Genomic DNA, 20,755 nt, shown 5'->3' with positions numbered 1-20,755 from the left:
ACAGGAGCTGTAGTGCTTTGTGAGATGTTTGAGAGCTCTCATTACCCATGGTCTGGCCTGTGATGGCTGCACAAGTGCCTCCAGGTTTGTTGTTGCCTTGCTGAACACAGGATTTATTTGTCCTGGTTCAAGAGGTCATGGCCACTTATTTCTGAAGTGCTGACAGGATTTTTCCCCCTCCTTCATAAAGAAAACATCTTTAAATATTTGTTGTACTTCTTTTTTTTTTAATTTTTTTTTTCTTTTTTTTTTTTCCTGCACAGGATGCAGCTCCTCTTTAGTGCTGTACTTTTTTTAAAAAAACACAATAGGTTGCTCACACATTCTTCAAGCTCAGAAGGTTTTTGTTGCTGGTCACTGTGGTGATGCCCAGAAATGGTCCTCCTTGAGGGTTACACCTGATGTTGTGGTTTCTGCATAGGTGGTCTGCAACTTGCCCATGTCCAAAAGCTTTCATGTCTTCCAGTGTCACTCCAGCTTGCAGCACCTGCCAAGTGCCCTCAAATCCAACGAAGAATTATTCCTCCTAATGGCACAGCATGGATAAAAGTCCTCAGCCTGGCTGGGGTAGACAAATGCCACAGCCCCATCCAGTGCCCTGTCTGACACCTCTTTTTGTGTTTTGCTTTTTCTTTCCCACTTATTTTACCTCAGGTTAAGTAGCACTCAGAGATCCATCACTTCAAACTAATTTCCTGGTGCTTTTCTTCAGAGATAGGCAGAACACCCTATTTCCTAAGATCTTACTAGAATTGATTCTTTTTATCAGTTTGACCACTTTGCTTTTAAATTGCTGGAAGGTGTTTGTTTAGGCACATATCACATGTCAAAGCACCCAGGGCTCTGTTTAGAAGTCATTGGCATCTGCTACAATTTATATTTCATCTCCAGAAATGGTGCAGTCAGATCTCACTTTGCAAAGTGCTGGACAAGCTTCTGACTCAGAAGCAGTCCTGATCTCAACTCATGTCTGCTGCCCAAGTAGTTACAAGCCCCCTGTCATTTCTGTCTAATTTCCTTGATCAGGATGTATTTTCAACTCCTTGTACTTCATTTTTTATCTCAATTTTTCTTATTTTCATCTGCAAAGAACAGTAGTATCTATGACACTAAATGCCTGTTTATGTGGTCTGGAAATTTAATGAATAAGGAAGGGTGTAATTATAATGAAATTCCTTAGAAAATATCAGTTTTCTTTCTGAAAATCAAAATATTACTTTTCAACTTAGACTATATCTAAAATGTGCCTAACCAGTAGTGCATTAGCACTTCAGCTTTTAAAGCTCTGCCTTGCAGATTAGATTACTGTCAAGAGTTCTGAGTTCTTATTTTTTCAGGAGTTTTGTCAGAGACTTTGGCCCTGTGATGAAAAGCTGATGGTTAAACTAATTTAACCCAATTATCTGAGCCACTTTTGTTAAAAGGCCAATCTAAATGTTTGCTTACTGAAAAGGGGGTCTGACAATACAACATTTTCTAAGAGGGTCTTGCATTCTCTTATCTGCTTACCATTCTTATCTCCATTTCTCATGGAAAGAGTCTGGGTGATGAGCTGGGACTAGACACCCAACTTTTAGATAGCACCTGGAATTGGGAAAGGTGAGGCAGCTTGTGTGGCTCATTTCACTGCAAATTAGGTGTGAGGACTGACCTACATGGGTCTGAACCCATTGTCCAATGTGGAGAAGAAGTGGTGTTCTCAAAACCCTGAGTGATGTGTGTGATTATGGGCAAGATCCCAAGATGCCATTAGTGATTTATAATTTTAAACATCATGGATTTGGGCTGGTCAGCTCTTGGCCTTATATAATAACTCAGTTTTGATGTAGGAGCTGTTCAAACCTGCTGAAAATGAGCCATCCCTGAGGTGTGTCAAGCTGGGCATCCACCAGGAGGTGACTCCAGTCACTCAGCAAATTCTTCGGAAGAGATTTTGGATGCTTGGGAATTGGGTGTCACTGAGTGACTTTCCATGAGTGGTGATCCCTCAAAAGCTTTGGTTATTTCTGCAGATGGAACTTAGACTTTCAAGATGCTTGAAAAATTAGAAAAAAAAAAATGTTAGAAAGTCTGTCTGAGGCTGATACCTTGTGAAGGCTGACCTAGAACTAGGCTAGACAGAGATAAAGAATAAAGCAGGGATTTATTAAAAGGCCTCATTGGATACACCTTGGGCAACACAAGAGCCCAGCCAAGTCTGCACCCAAGATGAATCCGAAATAGTCACAAAAAATGGACGACTGGTCACAGGATCTCACATTTTTATAAGTTCTGGTCCATTTGCATATTTAAGTTAGTTGTCTAATTATAGCTTTAGCTTATGAAGTCCTTTCCTTTTTGTTTTTCTCTCTTCAGTCCATGTTGTTTATGTGCCTGAGATTTGAATCATTTGTCCTTGGTCCCCAGCTAGAGAAGGAATTGCTTTATCTCCCTACTCTGTGAAGAGAGCTTACTGTCCCCCAATATGAAGCTCAGAAGTACACACTAAAGCAGCACAGAATCTGAAAAATATAAAAGCTAAAACCTGAGGTATCAAGGCAATCTGCTCGCATTTTGCAGAGAGGCTGAATTATGAGCTGTGTTTGTGGCTGACTAATATCTTAATCCTACTGAGATTTAAAATTCTGGCTCTGAGTCCCAGTCCTCTTCAAGTAAAATTTTCTTCTATTTCCCTGTCATAAAAATTGGGCTGGATCCTGTCTATGTGATTGGTCCCTATACACCCCACTTCACTCACTGTTTTCATTTTCTGTAGTGCTTTTACGAAAGGTCATTTCACAACTTTCATCTCTTCTCTACCAGAAATCCAGTAGTTTCAGATCTCACCAAAGCCACCTGTTCCTCTTAGCCCTGTGCAAGACCACAGCATTTAAGTAAGCAACAGATTTCCACGTTGAATTTTGACCTGTTTGGTATCCTGTGAGTCAAAGGTTGGAAAATAATATTCAGTAAGCCTTCAGAATATCCTTATTAGCAAGCCTTTAGGCAGTATTATTCATGATACTGTAAAGTAAAAATGAAGCATGGGAATCACTCTGAACAGGATTTGCTCAGGCACGTGACAGGGCAATTTCTCAGCTCTGCTGCCGAATCCTGACAAAGACTTGTGTTACCCTCTGCTAAACATAAACTGCATTATTACCCATGGCAGATATTTAAATCTGACTCAGCAACGTGAAATAAGACTGACAGGAGCATAGAAAGTCAGCACTACTGCGCTGAAATCCTGCTCTCCTTCAGAAAAAGCCTACAACTTCAGAGTCTTGGCTGAGCAGGACAAGATGAACACTGAAGGGATGTGTGAAAAAATGGAACTTGTTTTCACCCCAAGAGTCAGTGGAAGAAGGACTCTGGTCTTGTGGTGAAGCTGCTTCATGTGCATCTCAGCCTGTTTGCACTGTGAGGAGGGTACTTTGTAGGTTTTGACTTCAGGAAAGGGACTGGGTTGGCCCTTCCTGTGTAGTACAGGCTGTTGTGAAGAACAGGCACCCTCATGACTTGTACAGTGTGATCAACAGGCTTAAAGTATCAGAGCAATTCCCATCATCTGAGCTCTTTGCAGGAACATGGATTGCAGTTTTTGGCATCCAGCAGCTGCATTTTTAGGGGACTTATTAGCATGTGCTCTCTGAGGGTAATGGCATAGTGTTCTCAAAGGGCTCCAGATGTCCTGGTCTGTACCTTTCCTTAAAACCTCCATTTGAAACATCATCTGGAGAAGCACATCTTCATGTCCCTGAAGGTGGAATGAGCCTCCGCCTTGTACCTGGCCTGTGGCAATGCTGATCTGGCCTGAAACAGCTACCTGGATGTGAGGGAAGGGTCCAGGTTTGCTCCATTGGTTTCCCTGTCTGGGTGACCACTGTTTATGGTTTGAGCCCAGAGTGATTCCCTGGGGATGTGTGGCAGTGGAAGCCATTGCTCAGCTGGCATCAACCCAGCTCCAGAAATGGGAGATTTGGCTTTTCCCTTCTCCTTTCTGCTGTTTTGTCTCCCCAGCCGTCTGTGTTGATCTTTAATGCTGTCAGCTCCTGGATTTTTTTCGTTGTGTCTCCTGCTTTTGCCTCTTGGCACTGATCTGCTGTCATTCCTGAGAGCTTCTCTGACTTGTTTTTCAGCTCATTAAATATTTCCGTATATCAGAGACAGATGATGCTGAGCTGTGTCCTCCTGCTCCTGCTGCATGGCTGCTTATTGGAGCAAACATCAAAAGCAGCCATTTGGACTTTAAAGAAGTATTTAAACCTCCTACCTTTCTTCATTAATGCTTGCCCTGTATTGTTCTTACCTGTTTCAGAGCTGCCATCCACAGCAGCAGCTATCAGTGCTCTTCACTCCTTTAAAACAGAGAGAAATGCCCCAGCGTAGCTTTGATGTGTTAAGAGGGAAAATCTTTATATAGTTCACATCCCCTCATCTCAGCATTGTTTTCTGTTATGTAAATGTGGCATATCTGTGTAATGTCAGGAGCTCACTGGTGCACAGCAGCCATTTGCATAATATTTTCTTTAGGAGCTATGAGATGTGTAATGTTTACCAGTCTTGAAAGTTATGTAAACAGGCACAGACAGTCAACGGTAGAAGAGAATGTGAATAAAATATTGGGAATTTGGAAGGACTGGAAAGTTGGAAGACATTTCAGCACATAAAGACAGGAGAACATTATCTCCCTTCTTCCTCATATTTTGTCACAAAATTCAATTACAAGGGATGGAACAAAACAGGAAACTCTCTCATTTCTTGAGAGTGGTCCCAATTTCCAATTCACATACAATGGTCCTAATTTGCTGAATGACTTGAAAATTGGGGTAGTATTTAACCTGTGCTGCAGATTGGGATATATCCCAATCTTCAAGAGTCTTCATAATGTGGTTGCCAGCTATAATTTTACCCACATTCCCCTGAATGTTCTTCAGTTCTGCAACATGTCCCTGGGGAAATTTGACCCTTTCCATCATTGTTCTGCTTGTGCAAATGCAGATGCCCTCACCTGCCTCATGCATTCTCTTCCTTCAGTCCCCTCTCTGAGCCCTCATGCCAAAGCACCAGAAAGTCTTTTTTACTCTCATTATCTCTTCTTGTTCCATACCTTGCTGGCAGTATTGACCTTGGCTTTTTTTGTTGGCTTGTCTGGATTAGGAAGATAAGTCTTTGAAGAGTCCTACCAGTACAACAGAGGATAGGTAGCTACTAAATGTGGGGCTTGAGTTTTAATACTTCTCTGTGCTTCACAATTTGTTTTTTTGCTCTTCTTCAAGTAACGAAGTGCTTTAATGCTGGTGAGACTCCTAGCAGAGGAAGGTGTGACTCCCAAGAAATGTTTTTGTTGGGATTTGTCACTTCATTACTTTTTTCCAGCATTTGAACTCCAAATTACTCAAAGGAAATACTGGACTTTTTAAAACCCAGTATGGCAAGTCTGCTTTAGGAATGCCACAGTTAGTGATTTCTTGCATTATTGTGGACGTTTTGCTTTGAAAAAGGCAAAAACTTATTAAATGAAAAAGATTATGGTCACAGGGGTTTAAAATTTAGGTTTAAGCATTTGCACTGCAAGGTCCCAACAGGGAAAACATAATACTTAAGGATTCCAAACAAAAAATACACCTTTTTAAGTCTCAGTAGTATAGGATAGTAAAGGAGATACACAAATAGTTTAAATAAATTCCCAGACTCTTGCTTCTAGCAAAATTTAGACTATGGTGACTTATAGAAGCAGAAGCCTCACTTCCTTTGTGCACATGTCCAGTTCCTGCAGCTTTTCATTTTTCCCTCTGAGGTGTCTCTGCTCCCAGAGGCAGAAGGACAAATTACTCCCTGTGACTTTGACATCCAGCAGGCTTTGGAAAGCAGCTGCTGGAAGGAGTGGTGGCTGCTCTCCTTCCTCTCCTGCAGATGTAGCTGATCTCCTCCCTGACTCGCTGCCCTTTCTGAGCTGCCTCTGGAACTCCCCTCTGGCAGAGCTGTGATGCTGTCAGGGAGAATGTGCATCTCTGCCCCCGTGCAAAGCCTGGCCTCATTTTCCTCCTGAACAGAGAGGTGATGGCCCTCTGCCTCTCACACATTTTTCTGTGCTTTGTTTTGTTTTCTGTGCCTGGAGACAAAAAAAAAAAGTGAATTTGCTCTACTTTTGGAGTCATCCTTTCTCGTGAGAATATGACCTTCAAAATCCTCGCGACACATTTGCAAACACAAGGGCTGTACTTAGAGAGCAAAGCAAGGTATTGGAGGTCTTCAAGTTTCAGAGTCCTACCTTTTGACCATATTCAAATGTCTGCTCTTATAGCATGTGCTTGTTTGGCTTTTTATTTTCAGCTCCTGAAGTGCTGGCCCAGAAACCCTACAGCAAAGCCGTGGACTGCTGGTCCATCGGGGTCATCGCCTACATCCTGTGAGTACCTCTTGAATTTCCAGTGCTGGCACCTTTGGGACCTGCTGTCCCACCATGGAGTCACCTGCTTAGCCTGGGGCAAAATAATGAATCCCTGACGTTTGTGACACAGGGTAGCACGTACCCTGGATACCTCCCAGTTGCATAAAGGCTGAAATTTGAGCTAAAGTGGTAGGAAATGGAGTAGTACCCTTTAATTGTTAAAATCTTTGGTCCCACCAGAATTACACTGTGTGCAGTAATGTGGGCTTGTCCAGGCTGTGACATTATTGAAGTTATTGTTGTCCCCTGCTCAGATTGACTTTGAGAAGAAACAAATCTGGCTGTGTCCACTGAGCTGCCACAGAAACAAATGTCTTTTCCAGCATTACCACTGCTTTATTTTTTTTACTTTTCCGTTTTACACAACTGTCACAGCTGTTATGCAAGACTGAAGGAAAAAGTAGCTCCAATGAGGCACAGCGTTAAAGCATTCCTACTTTGTTCCCTTTTTCCTTATGCAGACATTTCATGGCTTGTCAACATGAATAACTTTTTGATGGTGCTGTAGGACGATTTTTGCCAGGACATACCTCACTGCTGTGCTATCCACTCTGTGCAATGTTCATTCTTTACATTTGCATTACATTTGCATAATTTATATGCCACCCAAACCAAGAAGGTTTTATATTAAATAGTATAGGATGGTGGCTTTGTTTTTTGCTTGTGTGTTTGTTTATTTATTTAAACCAAAATCCTCCTGAAAACATTAATTTTTTGACTGTCTATTTTGAAAACTTGTTGAGTACAAAAATTACATGGTAATGGATTTCTCTTGGAGCAGCCATCAATAGAAGGATACAAAAAGCTTTTGCTAAACAAAGTAAAAATCAACATTGCTGATTCTGACTTTGGTTCAAAGCCCACTGGGACCTACTACAGCAGTGAGGAAGAGCACAGAGATGCAAAATACCTTGAAGGCTGCTTTGCAAACCATCCCTTAGTGCTCATTTAGATGAGGATGGTGTGTGCTGACTCAAAGCTACTTCTTTCCAAAAAAAAACTGATTATGGAAGTCCTAAGGGTCAGGATTGTTGACATGGCTAGCCCTTGCCAGCCATGGCAGGACGCAGCTGGAGTCTTTTCTGATGCTCTTTTAGAACTTAGCAGAGTACCAGTTTCAGAGAGTGGGAAAAGGAAGAGGCAGGTGGGAGATAGGACTACTCTGCCTTACATCCAGGCTCAGCTGCTGTCTGTATTCAGTTTATTGCCAAATATCCACCATGAACATATGAAATATGAAAATATGTGTCCATCTGTCAGCCCATGGGAGGGCTGTGAGCTGCTGCATGTGGCTGCCTGGAGATAAACCTGGCTCTGCCTTCCTCCAGGTTGTCAGTCCCATGTGTCAATGGCTCATGCACCAGAAGTCTTTTGTGCTGGCAGAGCTGTGGTCTTATTCCACTTGTTGCTTTCATGGATCTTGCTGGGGAATAGGGGTGAGACAGTGCTAAGCAAAGTGTCCTCCACATCCACTTTATGAACACTTCTTCAACAGGTGGAATATTTTAATCTCCTCCATAATCTTTCTCCCTTTCTAAGCAAAGCTGCTCTTTCTGCAAGTTTCAGCTCTGTTTCCTGCTCTGTTTTCCAAATCAGCATGTGCTCTGCTTGTCGGGCAAGGCATGCACACTCCTCAAATTTAAATTCCCTGTTTGCTATACAGGGAATTCCCAGCCCAGAAGGCTTAAATCATCTCAGTAAGAATGAGCCTCTATGAATTCCTGTTTGCAGGACAAGGAAACCTTTTCAGGGTTTCTATGCTTCAGGTAATAAGGTCTTGATTTGTATTTTGTACAGCCCAAATAAGTGGCAATAATGCATTGCTGTAGAAGGAGTCTGTTAATGTCTTTGCCAGATTGTTACAGCTTGGGTGGGATTGGGTCTGAGACCAAACCAGCTCTTTCAATGTGTAAGCCACATCCTTCAACCCCTGTAGCAGTCAGCAGCACTCCTGGGCTCCCTTTGGTTAGCCCCCCACAGTCCATAGCATCAGGGGCCCTGTGCACTTCAGAGTCACTGGGTATCTCAACCCAGCCTGAATGGATGCAAGCAGCCATTTCACCAGGGTGGGCTGTTCAGCTGCCTAAACTTGCACATTTAGTGCCATGTTGGGGGGTCCAGGGCAGCCACATGGATTTGGAAAATGTAACACATTGCAGAGGCCTTCCATCTGGAGAGGCAGATGCATCCAGCCCCAGACCATGGACCACGTCAAGTAGCACCAGATGCTCGTGCTGGGGTGACTGGATCACACCCTGCTCCCTGCTCAGAGCCCTGCTTGAATCCACAGCATGGATTCATCTGCTTTGTGGTACATTTACATCACTCTCCAGCCTCCCTTGCCCCCATCTCTGCTGAGTGCAATGGGATCTTAGAAACCCAGCCCACATCTCACGTGTCCTAATTTGGGCTGGATGTCATCCTTGCTTCCAGGAATAGCCAGAAGTTGCAAATGTCTTAAGAAAGTGAATGTCTGGAATACAGTAAAAAGAGAGGGAGGAGGAGGGTCCTTCCCTATGCTGGGGGGAATTACCCCTGGTGGTGTGTCTGATACTGCCAGTGATGGGCACGGGTTTAACACGTAGGTTGGTGGCCTCAGCAGTGCCAGCGGGGGCTCCTAGTGTGACATGGCACTGAGATGCCACAAGGACCAGCAGCTCAAGGACCTGGTGAAATGCTGGGAGTTAAACCTGCCCTGAGCAGGAGTTATTAGCTCAAACATGTAGCTGCACCCATGCCATTTCCAGCTCCACAATCAGCACAGCTGGAACTACTTGCACATGCCTGAACCAGCTGGAGATGCATTTTTGCATATGGCAACCCAAGCACAACATCCTGCTTCATCTCCTCACCTCTCCCACAGATCCTCACTGCCACTCTGGGTAGACTATTGTCATTTAAGGAGATGGAAACTCAAGGGAAACCAGCACAGAAGTCAGGCATAAATTAAAGATGCTTTGAGTTAATATTTCTGCAATTGGTTTGAGTGCCTCCAGACCCAAGCTCAGTCTCACTTGAGAGCTCTCAGTTTATGACACTGGAAGAACAAACTGTTTCTGTGGCACCAATGCTGTAGAGAAATATTTGTTTCCATGATATGCAAGGATGTCTTGGGAAAGAACAATTCTGTTTCAGTGCCAGTCTCTAATGCTTCTCCTTAATGACAGCCAGATTGCAGAGGCCCCACCAGTGGAGTTTTTATCAAAACCTGTTTTGCATGAGAAATCATTATTCACAAAAACTAATTTTAGAGCCTGAAATTTCCTGTTATTCCAGTTGCAGCATTTCTCAATTTGAAACAGCCTCACTGTTGGGCTCAGCCTTCCACTTATCACAAGGTAGTTTTGATAATGTGTCCAGCTTTAAAATATAAAGCATAAGAAGAGCAAGAGACTTCACTGGATTCCCAGCAGCTGCATTTGGGGCCTTTCTGGGTCAGATAAAGGATTATAAAAGCTTGGGGAACTAAAATACTGATCACATGCATACCTTTTCTAGAGAAGATTAGGTTAATTGATGCAAAAAATAGAAAATAATGTTTTGAAGCTGGAAAATAACCTGGGGGCACAAAATGTTGTGCCTCAGCTCGTGGTTATTCATAGTCATCTGCAATAGGTCAAACACATTTTGTCTTAAATTTTCTTCCGTTTCCATTCACTGTTTGGACAGTGAGTTACTGGTTTGTTATTGTTTATAAACAATTACCTGTCTGGAGATAAATCCTGCATCATACTTTAACACTTTGCTGCTGAGCTGCTTTTGATTTTCAAATAGATGTGCATTAATCATCAGTGAAGTTTGTATGGAAGGATTAACCAGGGACAGTGCAAAGTATATTATGCCAAAAGAAGTTTCCACCATCATCCTAGGAGTCATCCATTGGGAAAAAGTGGTCAGTCATCTTTCCTGATTTGCATGACACACAAGCCTAAGCAAAAAATGAGGAATAACTTACTTGTTCAGCACTGGAAGGAGAAACAGTGGTGGCAGAGGACACAGGCATTTTGGGTTACTCAGGAAAACTCAGCTAACATTGGGAAAACAGCCCTAAATGATTGTTCCTTGTTGCTTGCTTCTTAATTTGTCTGTGATTCCCTATGCTGATATGTCCTTGTCCACAGTTTTGTGGGGACACCAGTGTCAGCCAATATGAAGGACTGTTCCCAAAATATTCAGAAGAAATACATGTCTTTATCCCTATAAATAACACTTGGATGACTTCCCACACCATACATCTCAGGTCTTTGAGCAGCTACTGAATTCTTTGTTCTAATCTAACTGTAAAATTGCTTGTAAAACTAACCCTGGGGCCTCTTGTGTTACAGACTGGACACTGACAATGTGAATGAGTTATTTAGCTTTTAGTATCCCCCCCCCTCCCCAGTATGTAATGGGATCTTGCAGGGGTTTGCTTTCTCTGCTTGGTGAAGGCAAGATGTTCCTGCTATTCCTCTTGTGCTCTCAGGAATCATTGCTAGAAATAACTTCTGGCAATATCTTTCTCTTGTACATCCACCTGTGTTTTTCTTATCTGCATCTCATTATTTTTAAGGCAAGACTGGGAATAGGAGTTTAGGGGGAAATCTGTTGCTTATGTGATAAGGTTGCTAAATAATTCTGAAAACCTTTTATTTGGTGAAACTGCAAGAAAATGATGACAACTAATAGCTGCCTGAAACTCCCCCAGGACAGTGCAGGATTTTTTCACATCGAAGACAGAGTGGTTATTTTTGCATTTCTGCATATCTGAAGTAAAGCAGCAGAACCTCTGATAGTGAGGTCATTTTATTCACACAGAAATGTCCTACCAGATGGAAATGAAGTCAGTGGGATGTTGGTTTTGTAAGAATTAACCAAAAAACTCATTATGGACTTTGGAAAATGGCCCAGTTGCTGGAAGTCCAGCCATAAACTGCAAGAGAGGCTGATTTGCTGAGCTTTCCCATCCCTTCTGCAAATCCAATAATGTTAAACCTTAAGTAACATTAAAACTTCCATGTCTTCCTAAGCTCTTTTTAAGGGAAAGGACAGCAAGGCTGTACATAAAATACCTGTATTTTGGCTCTCATCCCTGTGCCAGGATGCCCCAATGTTCCCTTCCCACATACTACCTCTTCTGACCTACAGGGCTTGCTCCCTTCTCACCTTTCTGGTGTAATCCTCATTGATTTGCCTCCCAGAGGAACATCCTTGCATCCCCCTTTGTAGGATGTTTATCCCATCCTTGGCCAAGCCAGGATCAGCCCTTGCCCTGGGCTCACCCAGCTCTCAGGCGAGGGCTGATTTTGGGGAAATCTCCCTGCCCATGACCTGTAGTAGCAACTAACACTTCTCAGCTTCTTCCTAGCAAGGGAAAAGCTGTGCCAGAAGAGGCTGTTTTCTGCCCTGTGCCCAGCTCCTGGCAGTTCTGGTGCCCTCCTGCATCACCCTGCCTCTCCTTGTGCATCAGCAGGGGCTGCAGTGACCTGCTGGACACAGAGGCTGCTTTCCCAGATGTGTAAATACTCCAGGCATGCAGAGCTGGACTGAAAGGCTCTGGAGAGGCTGGAGCTCTTGCTGAGCCTCATGTCTCTGTGCTCCCCCTTGCAGGGTTGCTGCCCTCCAGCTCTGTGCTGCTGAGCAGTTTGCTCTTACCTTTTGCTGCCACAAGTGTGTATAAATCAGCAGCCCCAACTTGTGCTCTTGTACTTTTGCCAAGGTAATTAGTACAGTGCACATTTGCAGAGAGTTATTTCTCTCTCCAAAGCAGCCTGCCAGTGCCTCAGCATGCACAGCACTGTCTGCTTGCCTTAAAATGCTTTATTGGAGCACTTTGGGTTTGTCTAAGGAAAGTGCTGAGGAAGGCAAGAAATTAATGAAGGGCTGTCAGGCTTCTTAAGCGCAGTCCCCTGAGTCAGGGAGGAGGGGACAAAGCAATGGCTTTAAGTGGGGTTTCTTTATTTTTTTGGGGTATTTTTAATTTTCTTTTCTTCTTTTTTCTTTCTTCTTTTTTTTCTTTCCTTTTTCTTTTTCTCCAACCTGGGTGTCTCTACCCCAGTGCTCATCCCACCAGTTGCAGTGCTGGTGTTGTCAGCTCCATCATTTCCCCTCAGTAAAGCACCTAAAGTCTTGAGGGTTGTGACAAAAGAGGAGGAAGGAGAAAATCAGTTTTGAATGCACACAAATCAGGAGTTCATGTGCATCCCATCCCAAGACTGTGGGATGTGAGGACTGATAATTATTACACTAAAAGAAGTAATTTATAAGCTCTTCACAGGTACCAGTAGAGCTGGACACTGATTGTGGATCCAGTTTCTTCATTAAGATACCAGATGTTTTCCTCTGTTGTCTGTATACATAGTGGCTTTTTGGCATTTGCTTAAGTTTAGCATTTTTAGGGACCCTTCTCATACACCACCTGCACAACAGGGTTTCCAACAGGAGCACCCAGCCCCACACACAAGCATGTGCCCATCAAGTAGGTGCACAGTCCTGCTCTGGACATACAGGCTTGCCTGGCATGAGGTTATCTCAGCGGTTTGGTAACAGCAGTCAGCCAGTGGGACACAAATGAGGACTGGCTCATCTGCTCTCTGAGATAAAGAGAGATTTCTGGTCCATCTGAACCACAGCAGGCTCATAATCATGCTGCAAATTTCAGTAGAGTTCCCCTGGGTCAGTGTGGATGTGATGCAGATCAACATCTCAATATTTAAATTATTTATCAAGCACACTGGCTCTTCAGAGCTAACAAAAACATTGCCCCTTTCACCCTCAAGTGTTGAGTTGGTTCAAATAACCTCCAGGGCAGCCTTCTGGCTTTGGGTTATTTATAACTCAAGTATTTCATTTCTTGCAGTTTCCCCCTGCCTTTGCTCTGCTGCTGTTTCTGAGCTAGATCTACAGTCTGTTTGTAATGGCTGGCTCTCTCCAATTCTCCAATTAAACGCTTTATTGAGGTTGGTTGACTTAGAGTTAAAAATAATGTAGGAAAAACATCATTTCAATACCAGCAAAGTATGTGAAAGAATGATTTAGACCACAGACCAGTGATAAGAGATAAAAAATGTATAATCTCTACACAGAGGCAGGAGGGGCTGTTTAGCTGTGAGCAGGATGGTTTTGCTAAAACCTTGGGCCAGCCTCAGAGGTAAATGTGGCACTTTGCAACACTGGTGTTAAAGCTTGAAGAAGGGTTGTCTGTGCTGGCATGTCTGTGCAGAATGGGACAGAATCCTGCCTGCAGCACCAGCTGGCTGTGAGGGATCTCTGACACACGAGTTCTATCACTGCACTTGCTTAATGCAGTGCTAGATGTGCTTTCCCACATCCAGCCCTGCCTCAGCATCGTGGATGTCCTGCTCCTGCAGCACTGGGAGGGTGCACCCTGAATGTATGAGCTCAAATTAGGCAAATAATGTTCACTGTCCTGCTTGTCCTGGGCTAGGTTTTCTGAGAAGTCTGACTAGAAACACTGAAAACCAGGACAGGACTGGTGTTGGCCTCAGGCAAGGCAGGCAATTGGATGTGGTCAGCAAAATCACTTGCAGGAGTGAGAAAGGGAGAAGGCTCTCCCTGTGTCTGCAGCAGCAGCAGGTCCATGTGCAGCCCATGCAAGCTCTGCTGCAGAGGTGCATGGGCTCCTGGGCCTCCTCCTCACTGTGCCTGGGGACACAGAGCCCAGCACATCCTGCAGATGCATTTTGCCCTCTGCCTGAAAGCTCTGCAGGGCTCCTTGTCCTGCTTTGCACCAGGTCTTATGGATGTGCTGAGGGATTAGAGGCACTGATGCTCTGTGGATGTAGGGTTTAGCTCATGAAATCTCCTCTTAGCACTGGTACAGGAGAGGATGACAGGGGTCATGTCTGTGTAATTAAACTATTCCTCTGGTTAAACACTCAAAAGCATGCAGAGAGAGGCCAAGATATCTTCATGAGTCAGCATGAGGTCAACAGCACCAGGATTCCAGGCAGAATTCCACTTTGTCCAGGGCATTGCCAATCTTCAGAAGTTGCTTTACATGTCCCTGAAGAAACTTCTCTCATGGTAGCACTTGCCTCCGTGAAAACGTACTGGGGCAAGCCTTAAGTGAGAGTTTCTCCTTCTCCTTCCCTCATTCTTACTTTCTGGACAGAGATGGGACCAGTGGTCACCTCTCTCTTTTCCTGTTCTCCATCAGGCTCTGTGGATATCCCCCTTTCTATGATGAAAACGACTCCAAACTCTTTGAGCAGATCCTTAAGGCAGAGTATGAGTTTGACTCTCCTTACTGGGACGACATCTCCGAGTCTGGTAAGTAGCTACTGCTCTTTAAATTGCAACAGCCATGCATGCATCTGTGCCTATTGCATGCATCCCCCTCTGGGCATGAAAATGCACCCTCTATCATGTGCAGAGGTCCTTTTAACCAGTGGGAATGTGCATTTCTTTTGGCTCAAATATTCATGGGAGTTTGTTTCTGCAGGAGACAAATTAGGTCTGTCAGTCACACAAAAAGCACTAAAACATAGTTCAAACAGCAGATAAAAATGGCAGAAGACTGTCCCAAGAAGAAAAAGCAGCTTAATTTCTTCATTGTGTCTGAATGAAAAGCAGATTGTTAATGTGTCATTAGTAATAAGGTGACAAATGAGTTTGGCTCCAAAGCAAGTCCTCAGTCAGTGCAGCAAAAACAAGAAATTAATGGCTTTCAAATGAGGCAGGTAAGCAGTTCCAGAAACTGGAAGGACTGTCCATGTGGGTGGATGTTCTCCACCCAGTGCAGGAGATATTTAACCCACAGTACCCACCTGTCCCTGCTCCAGTCAGCCTGGCAGAGGGGCAGATACCCCAAATGTGTTACAGGCAGATGTTCCTAAGGGCTTCTGGCTCCAGCCTGAGTCTGTGTCTAGGGGTGACAGCAGGGGACATGCAGCACTGCACAGGCATCACTGTTTAGTCTCCAAGAGGTCACCCAAGATCAGTGTCCTTGCTCTGTCCAACCCAGGAAAATTCATGCAGAAGAAGAAATGAATTCTAGGAATATTCCATCATGTAAAAATATCTCTATCAATACAGTTTTCTGATTTATTAGTGCTACTGATTGAGGCAGGGGAGATAAAAATTGAGTGTTTTTATTATAAAGATGATTATATATTCTCTTATCTCCACACAAAGCAACATTTTATGCTGCTTACATCTTCAATCCAGATATCATTATGATGGATTACTCAAAAATATATGTGATGAGAAGTTTTTTTTAAACTAATAAGTATTTTCAGAGAAAATATGAAGGTCTGTTGGCAGACCCTTCTGCCTTGTGGGGGAAAGTCCATCACCTAAATCAGCACAAAGATTTTCCTGCCATATTTGGCTTTGCTGTGGCTCCTTCAGCTACACTGTCCTGAAACTGCTGGATGCACGCCACGCTGCAGTCCCCGTTCCTTCCATTATAATGTCGATTAAAAACACACTGCCTCCTGCTCCAGGGAGTTCATTTTCCTTGCTGAATTCCTATTGAACAGGCAACATGTCCTCACAGCTGTTCATGTGTGTGACTGCTTGGAATGAGCAATGTGAAGTTCCTCTTACTGTGGCATCTCACCTCCTCCCTCTCCACTCAGCTGACCAGCACAGCCAGGGCGTGTGGCCACATTCTGACCACTAAGATGATGCAGCACGTGGCTGACCAGGGACCCTAGGGCTGGCAGAGATAGACTGTGCTGACTCTGAAATATCCATCCCACTCCTAGATATACCTGCAGGAGTAGATACCTTCAGGTACACTAAATAGGTTGGATTTGTTCCTAAGTTACTTCAGTTCTATCTATACTAATAAATGACAGATTACCCAGGGCTCTTTTCTTGTGCTGTGGCCAGATGGCAATTGGTAGCCTGATCAAGTGCTGTTGAATATAGCATCAACTCTATTGCTTTCAATCATTTTCTCCTTTTTTGGCAGCTAAAGACTTCATTCGGAATTTGATGGAGAAGGACCCTAATAAAAGATACACCTGTGAGCAAGCAGCACGGCACCCTTGGTAAGCAGCACTCAGTGCTCTGAGAAATCCTCAGGACATAGAGAACCTTTTTACATTCCTGCATGGAAATTATTTTTCTGTCACATATTGTACTAACCTCTACTACATAACTCTGTGCTTTTATTCTTACAATCCCTGCCTTTGTCCTCTAGATTTTCCTGGAAAACTGCAATGGAGTTTAATTTCATGCACCAACCTGTGTAAGGATTAGTAACATGCTGAATTATGTATGTTGACTGTAGTGCAGCAGTGGGATGTGCCAAAATGATTAAAGTGCTTTGAGTTCAATGATGCCTTTGCATATGAGTGACTTCATCAACATTCCCAAGGTTTGTGGAGCTGGAGCAAGGGTGACTCATGTACTTTTGACCAGCCCTGACTGAGAGCATCATCCCACATTTCCAGCTGCACCCTCACATGGGCTCTGGATCTAACTCCTTTAGGTTAGGGGACGTTATATAAGCAAGGTAAAGTATTATTTTTGATGTTACAATAGCTGCAACAGAAAAGAGTTAATAGCATGACATTTTCACCCCAGGTGTGCATTGCACTCTGTTTTTATACTATCACCATTGCCCCAAATGCCACTTCCTTTTGCATTGTCTGTGTGACAAAAAGGAAATTTGAGACATGAAATCCCACTTTTGAGAGATGAAAAAAAAAATCCAAAACTGGTTCTAAATGAGACTGACCTGAGCCTCAGGAAATTAAACAAGTCAGGATTAGAAATACAAAATAAATAATGAGAATGCATCTCCCAGCAGGGAGTGAGGTGACCATTTGTACAACTCAGAGACAGATTTTCCAAAGCCTTACATCCAAGATACACAAAATGTAAGCATTCAGCTTCTGGCCCTGATACATCTGTGTTGGTGGCTGGAGTGCAACAAAGAAACGTGGCACTTGTAACACACACAGCTTCTGGGCCCTCTGAAAGGAACAAAATGATAAAAAGTGTTTTCATTCCTTTTTTTGTGTGGTTTTGTTTTTTTCTTTTGCATGTCATGGCCAAGGGCCAATGGAAACTCACAGACTGCTACATAATTCGTACTATTTTCCACATAATCTAATCTTCCACTTAAAAACAACCCCCCAAAAAAGGTTTTCCCCTATTTCTGTGGCAGGGGGTCTTCTTCTGCCAGGCTGACTTTGCCATCCAGTGGTTCATTTTCAAGACTTCAGGTTCTGACATGGTTCCTACCACAACTCAGGGTCAACCTTTGAAATGTCAGACATGCAAATGGCACAGCAGAAGGGAGGCTAAAATATTCACCGTGTTGGCATGCAGACCCTGAATCCACCTCCCTTTGACACAGCAACAATACATGCCAGGGGGTTACAGGACAAAAAGCAAAAGCATGGAGGTTTCCAAAGCTATGGCTTCAGACCTGCCTCTGTCCTCTCCAGTGTGCTCATGAACAACTCCATGTCTCATTCCCCCTTGCTCTGACGAGCTTCTGTAACATGGACACTGCAGTTATGGACCTCTCTGCAGAGCTGTGCAGTGATTTTTTTTTTTTTGATCCTGTAGTGATAGATTACTTTTTGGGTAACCATGGCTGCTCACCCAGATGTTATTTTGGAGTTAGTGATAAGATCTCCTTTTGCCAAAGCATTGCTCAAGGAGCATTTTCCACCCAGATTCCTTATGTCAGGAAATAGTGAGGGTTTTACTGTTTCTTTTCTCATTCTAGCCATTACATCTGTGGCAGTGGCATCCTTTCCTTCTCCTGGAAGGGAGGGAAGGCTTTTTCAGTGGAGTAGGAAGAGAGTTCTGTGCTTTGCCTCAGTGGTCAGCTGTATCCTTCTCTCAGCCTGGACATATTTAAGTTCCCAGCAGCTTCAGGCCTGAGTTCCTCTCTCTCATGGTTGCATTCAGTGTTGCAGCAGCTGGAGACAGAGGTGCACATGTGCAGCCAGCAGAGAGGGGCTACCACAGCTTTTGTATCATCCCACACCCCCTTTTCAGATGAGCATGGATTTCTCAGCACACATCCCCCCTGGCTACATCACCTTCCATAGTGCCAAGAGACATCTTTGTGTGTTATCAGCACAGAGGTACCTAAAGCTGTTGGCTTAGTGGGAAGGAAGAGATGATCAGAGCAGGCTGAAGTGGTCCCATAAATTATATCCTTTTGCAGAGTGCTTGCACTGCAAGCAGCCCTTGATGACATCTCATAAAAGGTATTTTTTCTTGTCTGCACAAGCAACATAACTGGAGAAGCATCTCTGAACCCTAGAGCGCTCATGAAGTGAAATTCTGATTCCACTGAGGCTAATGGGAGTTTTGCCAGACTTCAGTGAGAGTTGGGGGTTGTCTCCCTGTTTGACCAGCAGAACACAGGCCTCCCTGGGTCACTGTCGCTGTGCAAATGGTAGATAATTAATATATATATGGTGAGATGGCTCCATGTAGTAACATTTTCCAGTTTTCCCTTTTTCTTCCTCCTGTGAAGTCTTCCTGTGCAGTATCAGATCATTGAGATGTTCCCAAATTAGGAAGAAATCTATCAAATTATGAATAATTAGCACATTTTGTATACTCTGATTGTGCTGAAAGTAGTTAACTCTGCATGACATGGCTATCTCGCCATGAGATTTTTTTGTTTCAATATGTAGTATTTGTGAAGAACAAACTGATTCTAAAACACACCTTTTATTTTAATCACTGTGTTTTCATTAAAACCTTCCAAACAGGGCTTGCAGGAACTGGATCTTGCAAGATATTACATTTGTGCCTTTAAGGTTAATAATATCTTTGAATTTTGGGAAACTGCTCCAGAATAGGCAGCTATTTGCATGAATAAATGTTTGCACAGGATCAGACCCTAAAAAAAGTCAATACTTCTTCCCAATGGCCCACTTTTCTGCAGTGTATCTGCTCGCCACATGCCTGCATTTATGTGATGTCTTGCTATTTATAATCAAATGGCCTTGGTAGGGGGATGGTGTGTTAAACTCAGAGCTGGCAGAAAAGGAGGCTAATAATTGCAGTGAAGTATGATAGCAGAAACAGTACAAAATGTGAGACTTGTTGGTATAATGACTCCACCCCTGCGTGTCCATTTATACAGATTTCTCCAGTTTAATATACAGGTGACTTACGCTTTCCACTGGAAAAGTTATTTGTTTTATAATGTATCTTTCAGTGAGGTTTGCACTGTTTATGGGGTGTTGCAAAGGTGCAATGTTCTGCTTAGCTTTTCCCACTGTGACTTTTCAGAAAGGACATGGAAAATGAAGGTAACAAAAGAATGGGGTGATTTTGCTGCAGCTTGATACATTTTAATGTTTCCCTGGCTCATATTAAAGACAGCAATTAAGTTTATTAAATATATTGCCACGTCAGAGCCCACATCCTGTTTAGGGCAGTGGCTCAGTCTGCAGTGGTTAGGGGTGAGCTGCAGAAACCTGAGGACCTGTTTATTCCAGCTGTAGACTTATAGAAACATAGAATATCCTGAGGTGGAAGGGACTTACAAGGATTACCCAAGTGTGCTCCCCATCAGGTCAAACTAAGTCATTCGGAGCCAAATTCATCCTCCAGGCTTGGATCAGAGGGAAAGAAAACAATGCTCAGAGGGTGAGGACAAAGTCCAGCAGTCAGGAAGCTAATACAGAAGTTAGAAGGGCTGTCATGAATTTATTTACTCCATCATGCATTAACCAAGTGAATTTAAATGGGATTTAAAGCTGTGCACTGAAGGCACTTATGGCATCAAAGGCAATTTGGGACATCTAAATTAAAGGATGATAGATTAATTGCCTCCATATGTTAATACATCGGCTGTAGAAGGGAGAAGGAGCTTGTGGCACCAGTTAGACCCCAGTGTCTGCAGGTGGGAGTGTGGTCCTGGCCTTTCCCCACTGCTTGTGCCAAGGGAGAGAGGATCCTTGGGATGTGCCCAGCCACGCCTACACTGAGGAATCACAAAGCTCTGGCAAGGACTGAGCCTCTGCAAATTGTGACCATGACCCCAAGTGTTTATTATGTGCCAGAGAGCACAAGCCAGATAATAATTTCCACCCGGGGAAAGGACATGGTTTACAAAGAGCTCAGTTCTCAGACAATATTGTTTGAAGTGTGAAAAGGCCTTCCTGAAGGGAATTGCTGATGTTTACAACATTAAATCAAACTCTTATCGAGTTCATCCCCACACTCTATTTATTTTGGAGCACCACTGATACAGTGTGTGTATACTTATATACATGCATGGATGTGTGTGAGCATACATATAGAAGAGTTATGATCTCTCAGCATTATCCATTACAGCTAACTCCATGTTTCCTGTCATCATACTCAGATGTATTTCCAAGCACTTTT

At 43.5% G+C, this 20,755-nt stretch overlaps 1 protein-coding gene across 3 annotated transcripts in view; it reads left to right on the top strand.

The window, feature by feature from the left end:
• The window catches only part of CAMK1D (calcium/calmodulin dependent protein kinase ID), a 206,940-nt gene that overhangs the window by 170,275 nt on the left and 15,910 nt on the right, over positions 1–20,755 (top strand). For all 3 annotated transcript variants that reach the window (XM_021530986.3, XM_021530985.3, XM_021530987.3), the window contains exons 6-8: positions 6,316–6,391; positions 14,592–14,704; positions 16,353–16,431. In XM_021530986.3, the coding sequence (XP_021386661.1) occupies positions 6,316–6,391; positions 14,592–14,704; positions 16,353–16,431 (268 nt within the window). The remainder of the gene's footprint in view (positions 1–6,315; positions 6,392–14,591; positions 14,705–16,352; positions 16,432–20,755) is intronic.

This window comes from Lonchura striata, chromosome 5 (genome assembly GCF_046129695.1).
Source record: "Lonchura striata isolate bLonStr1 chromosome 5, bLonStr1.mat, whole genome shotgun sequence".
NCBI lineage: Eukaryota > Metazoa > Chordata > Aves > Passeriformes > Estrildidae > Lonchura > Lonchura striata.
Note: the sequence above shows the minus strand (reverse complement) of the source record. Positions and strands in the feature narration are given on the sequence as shown.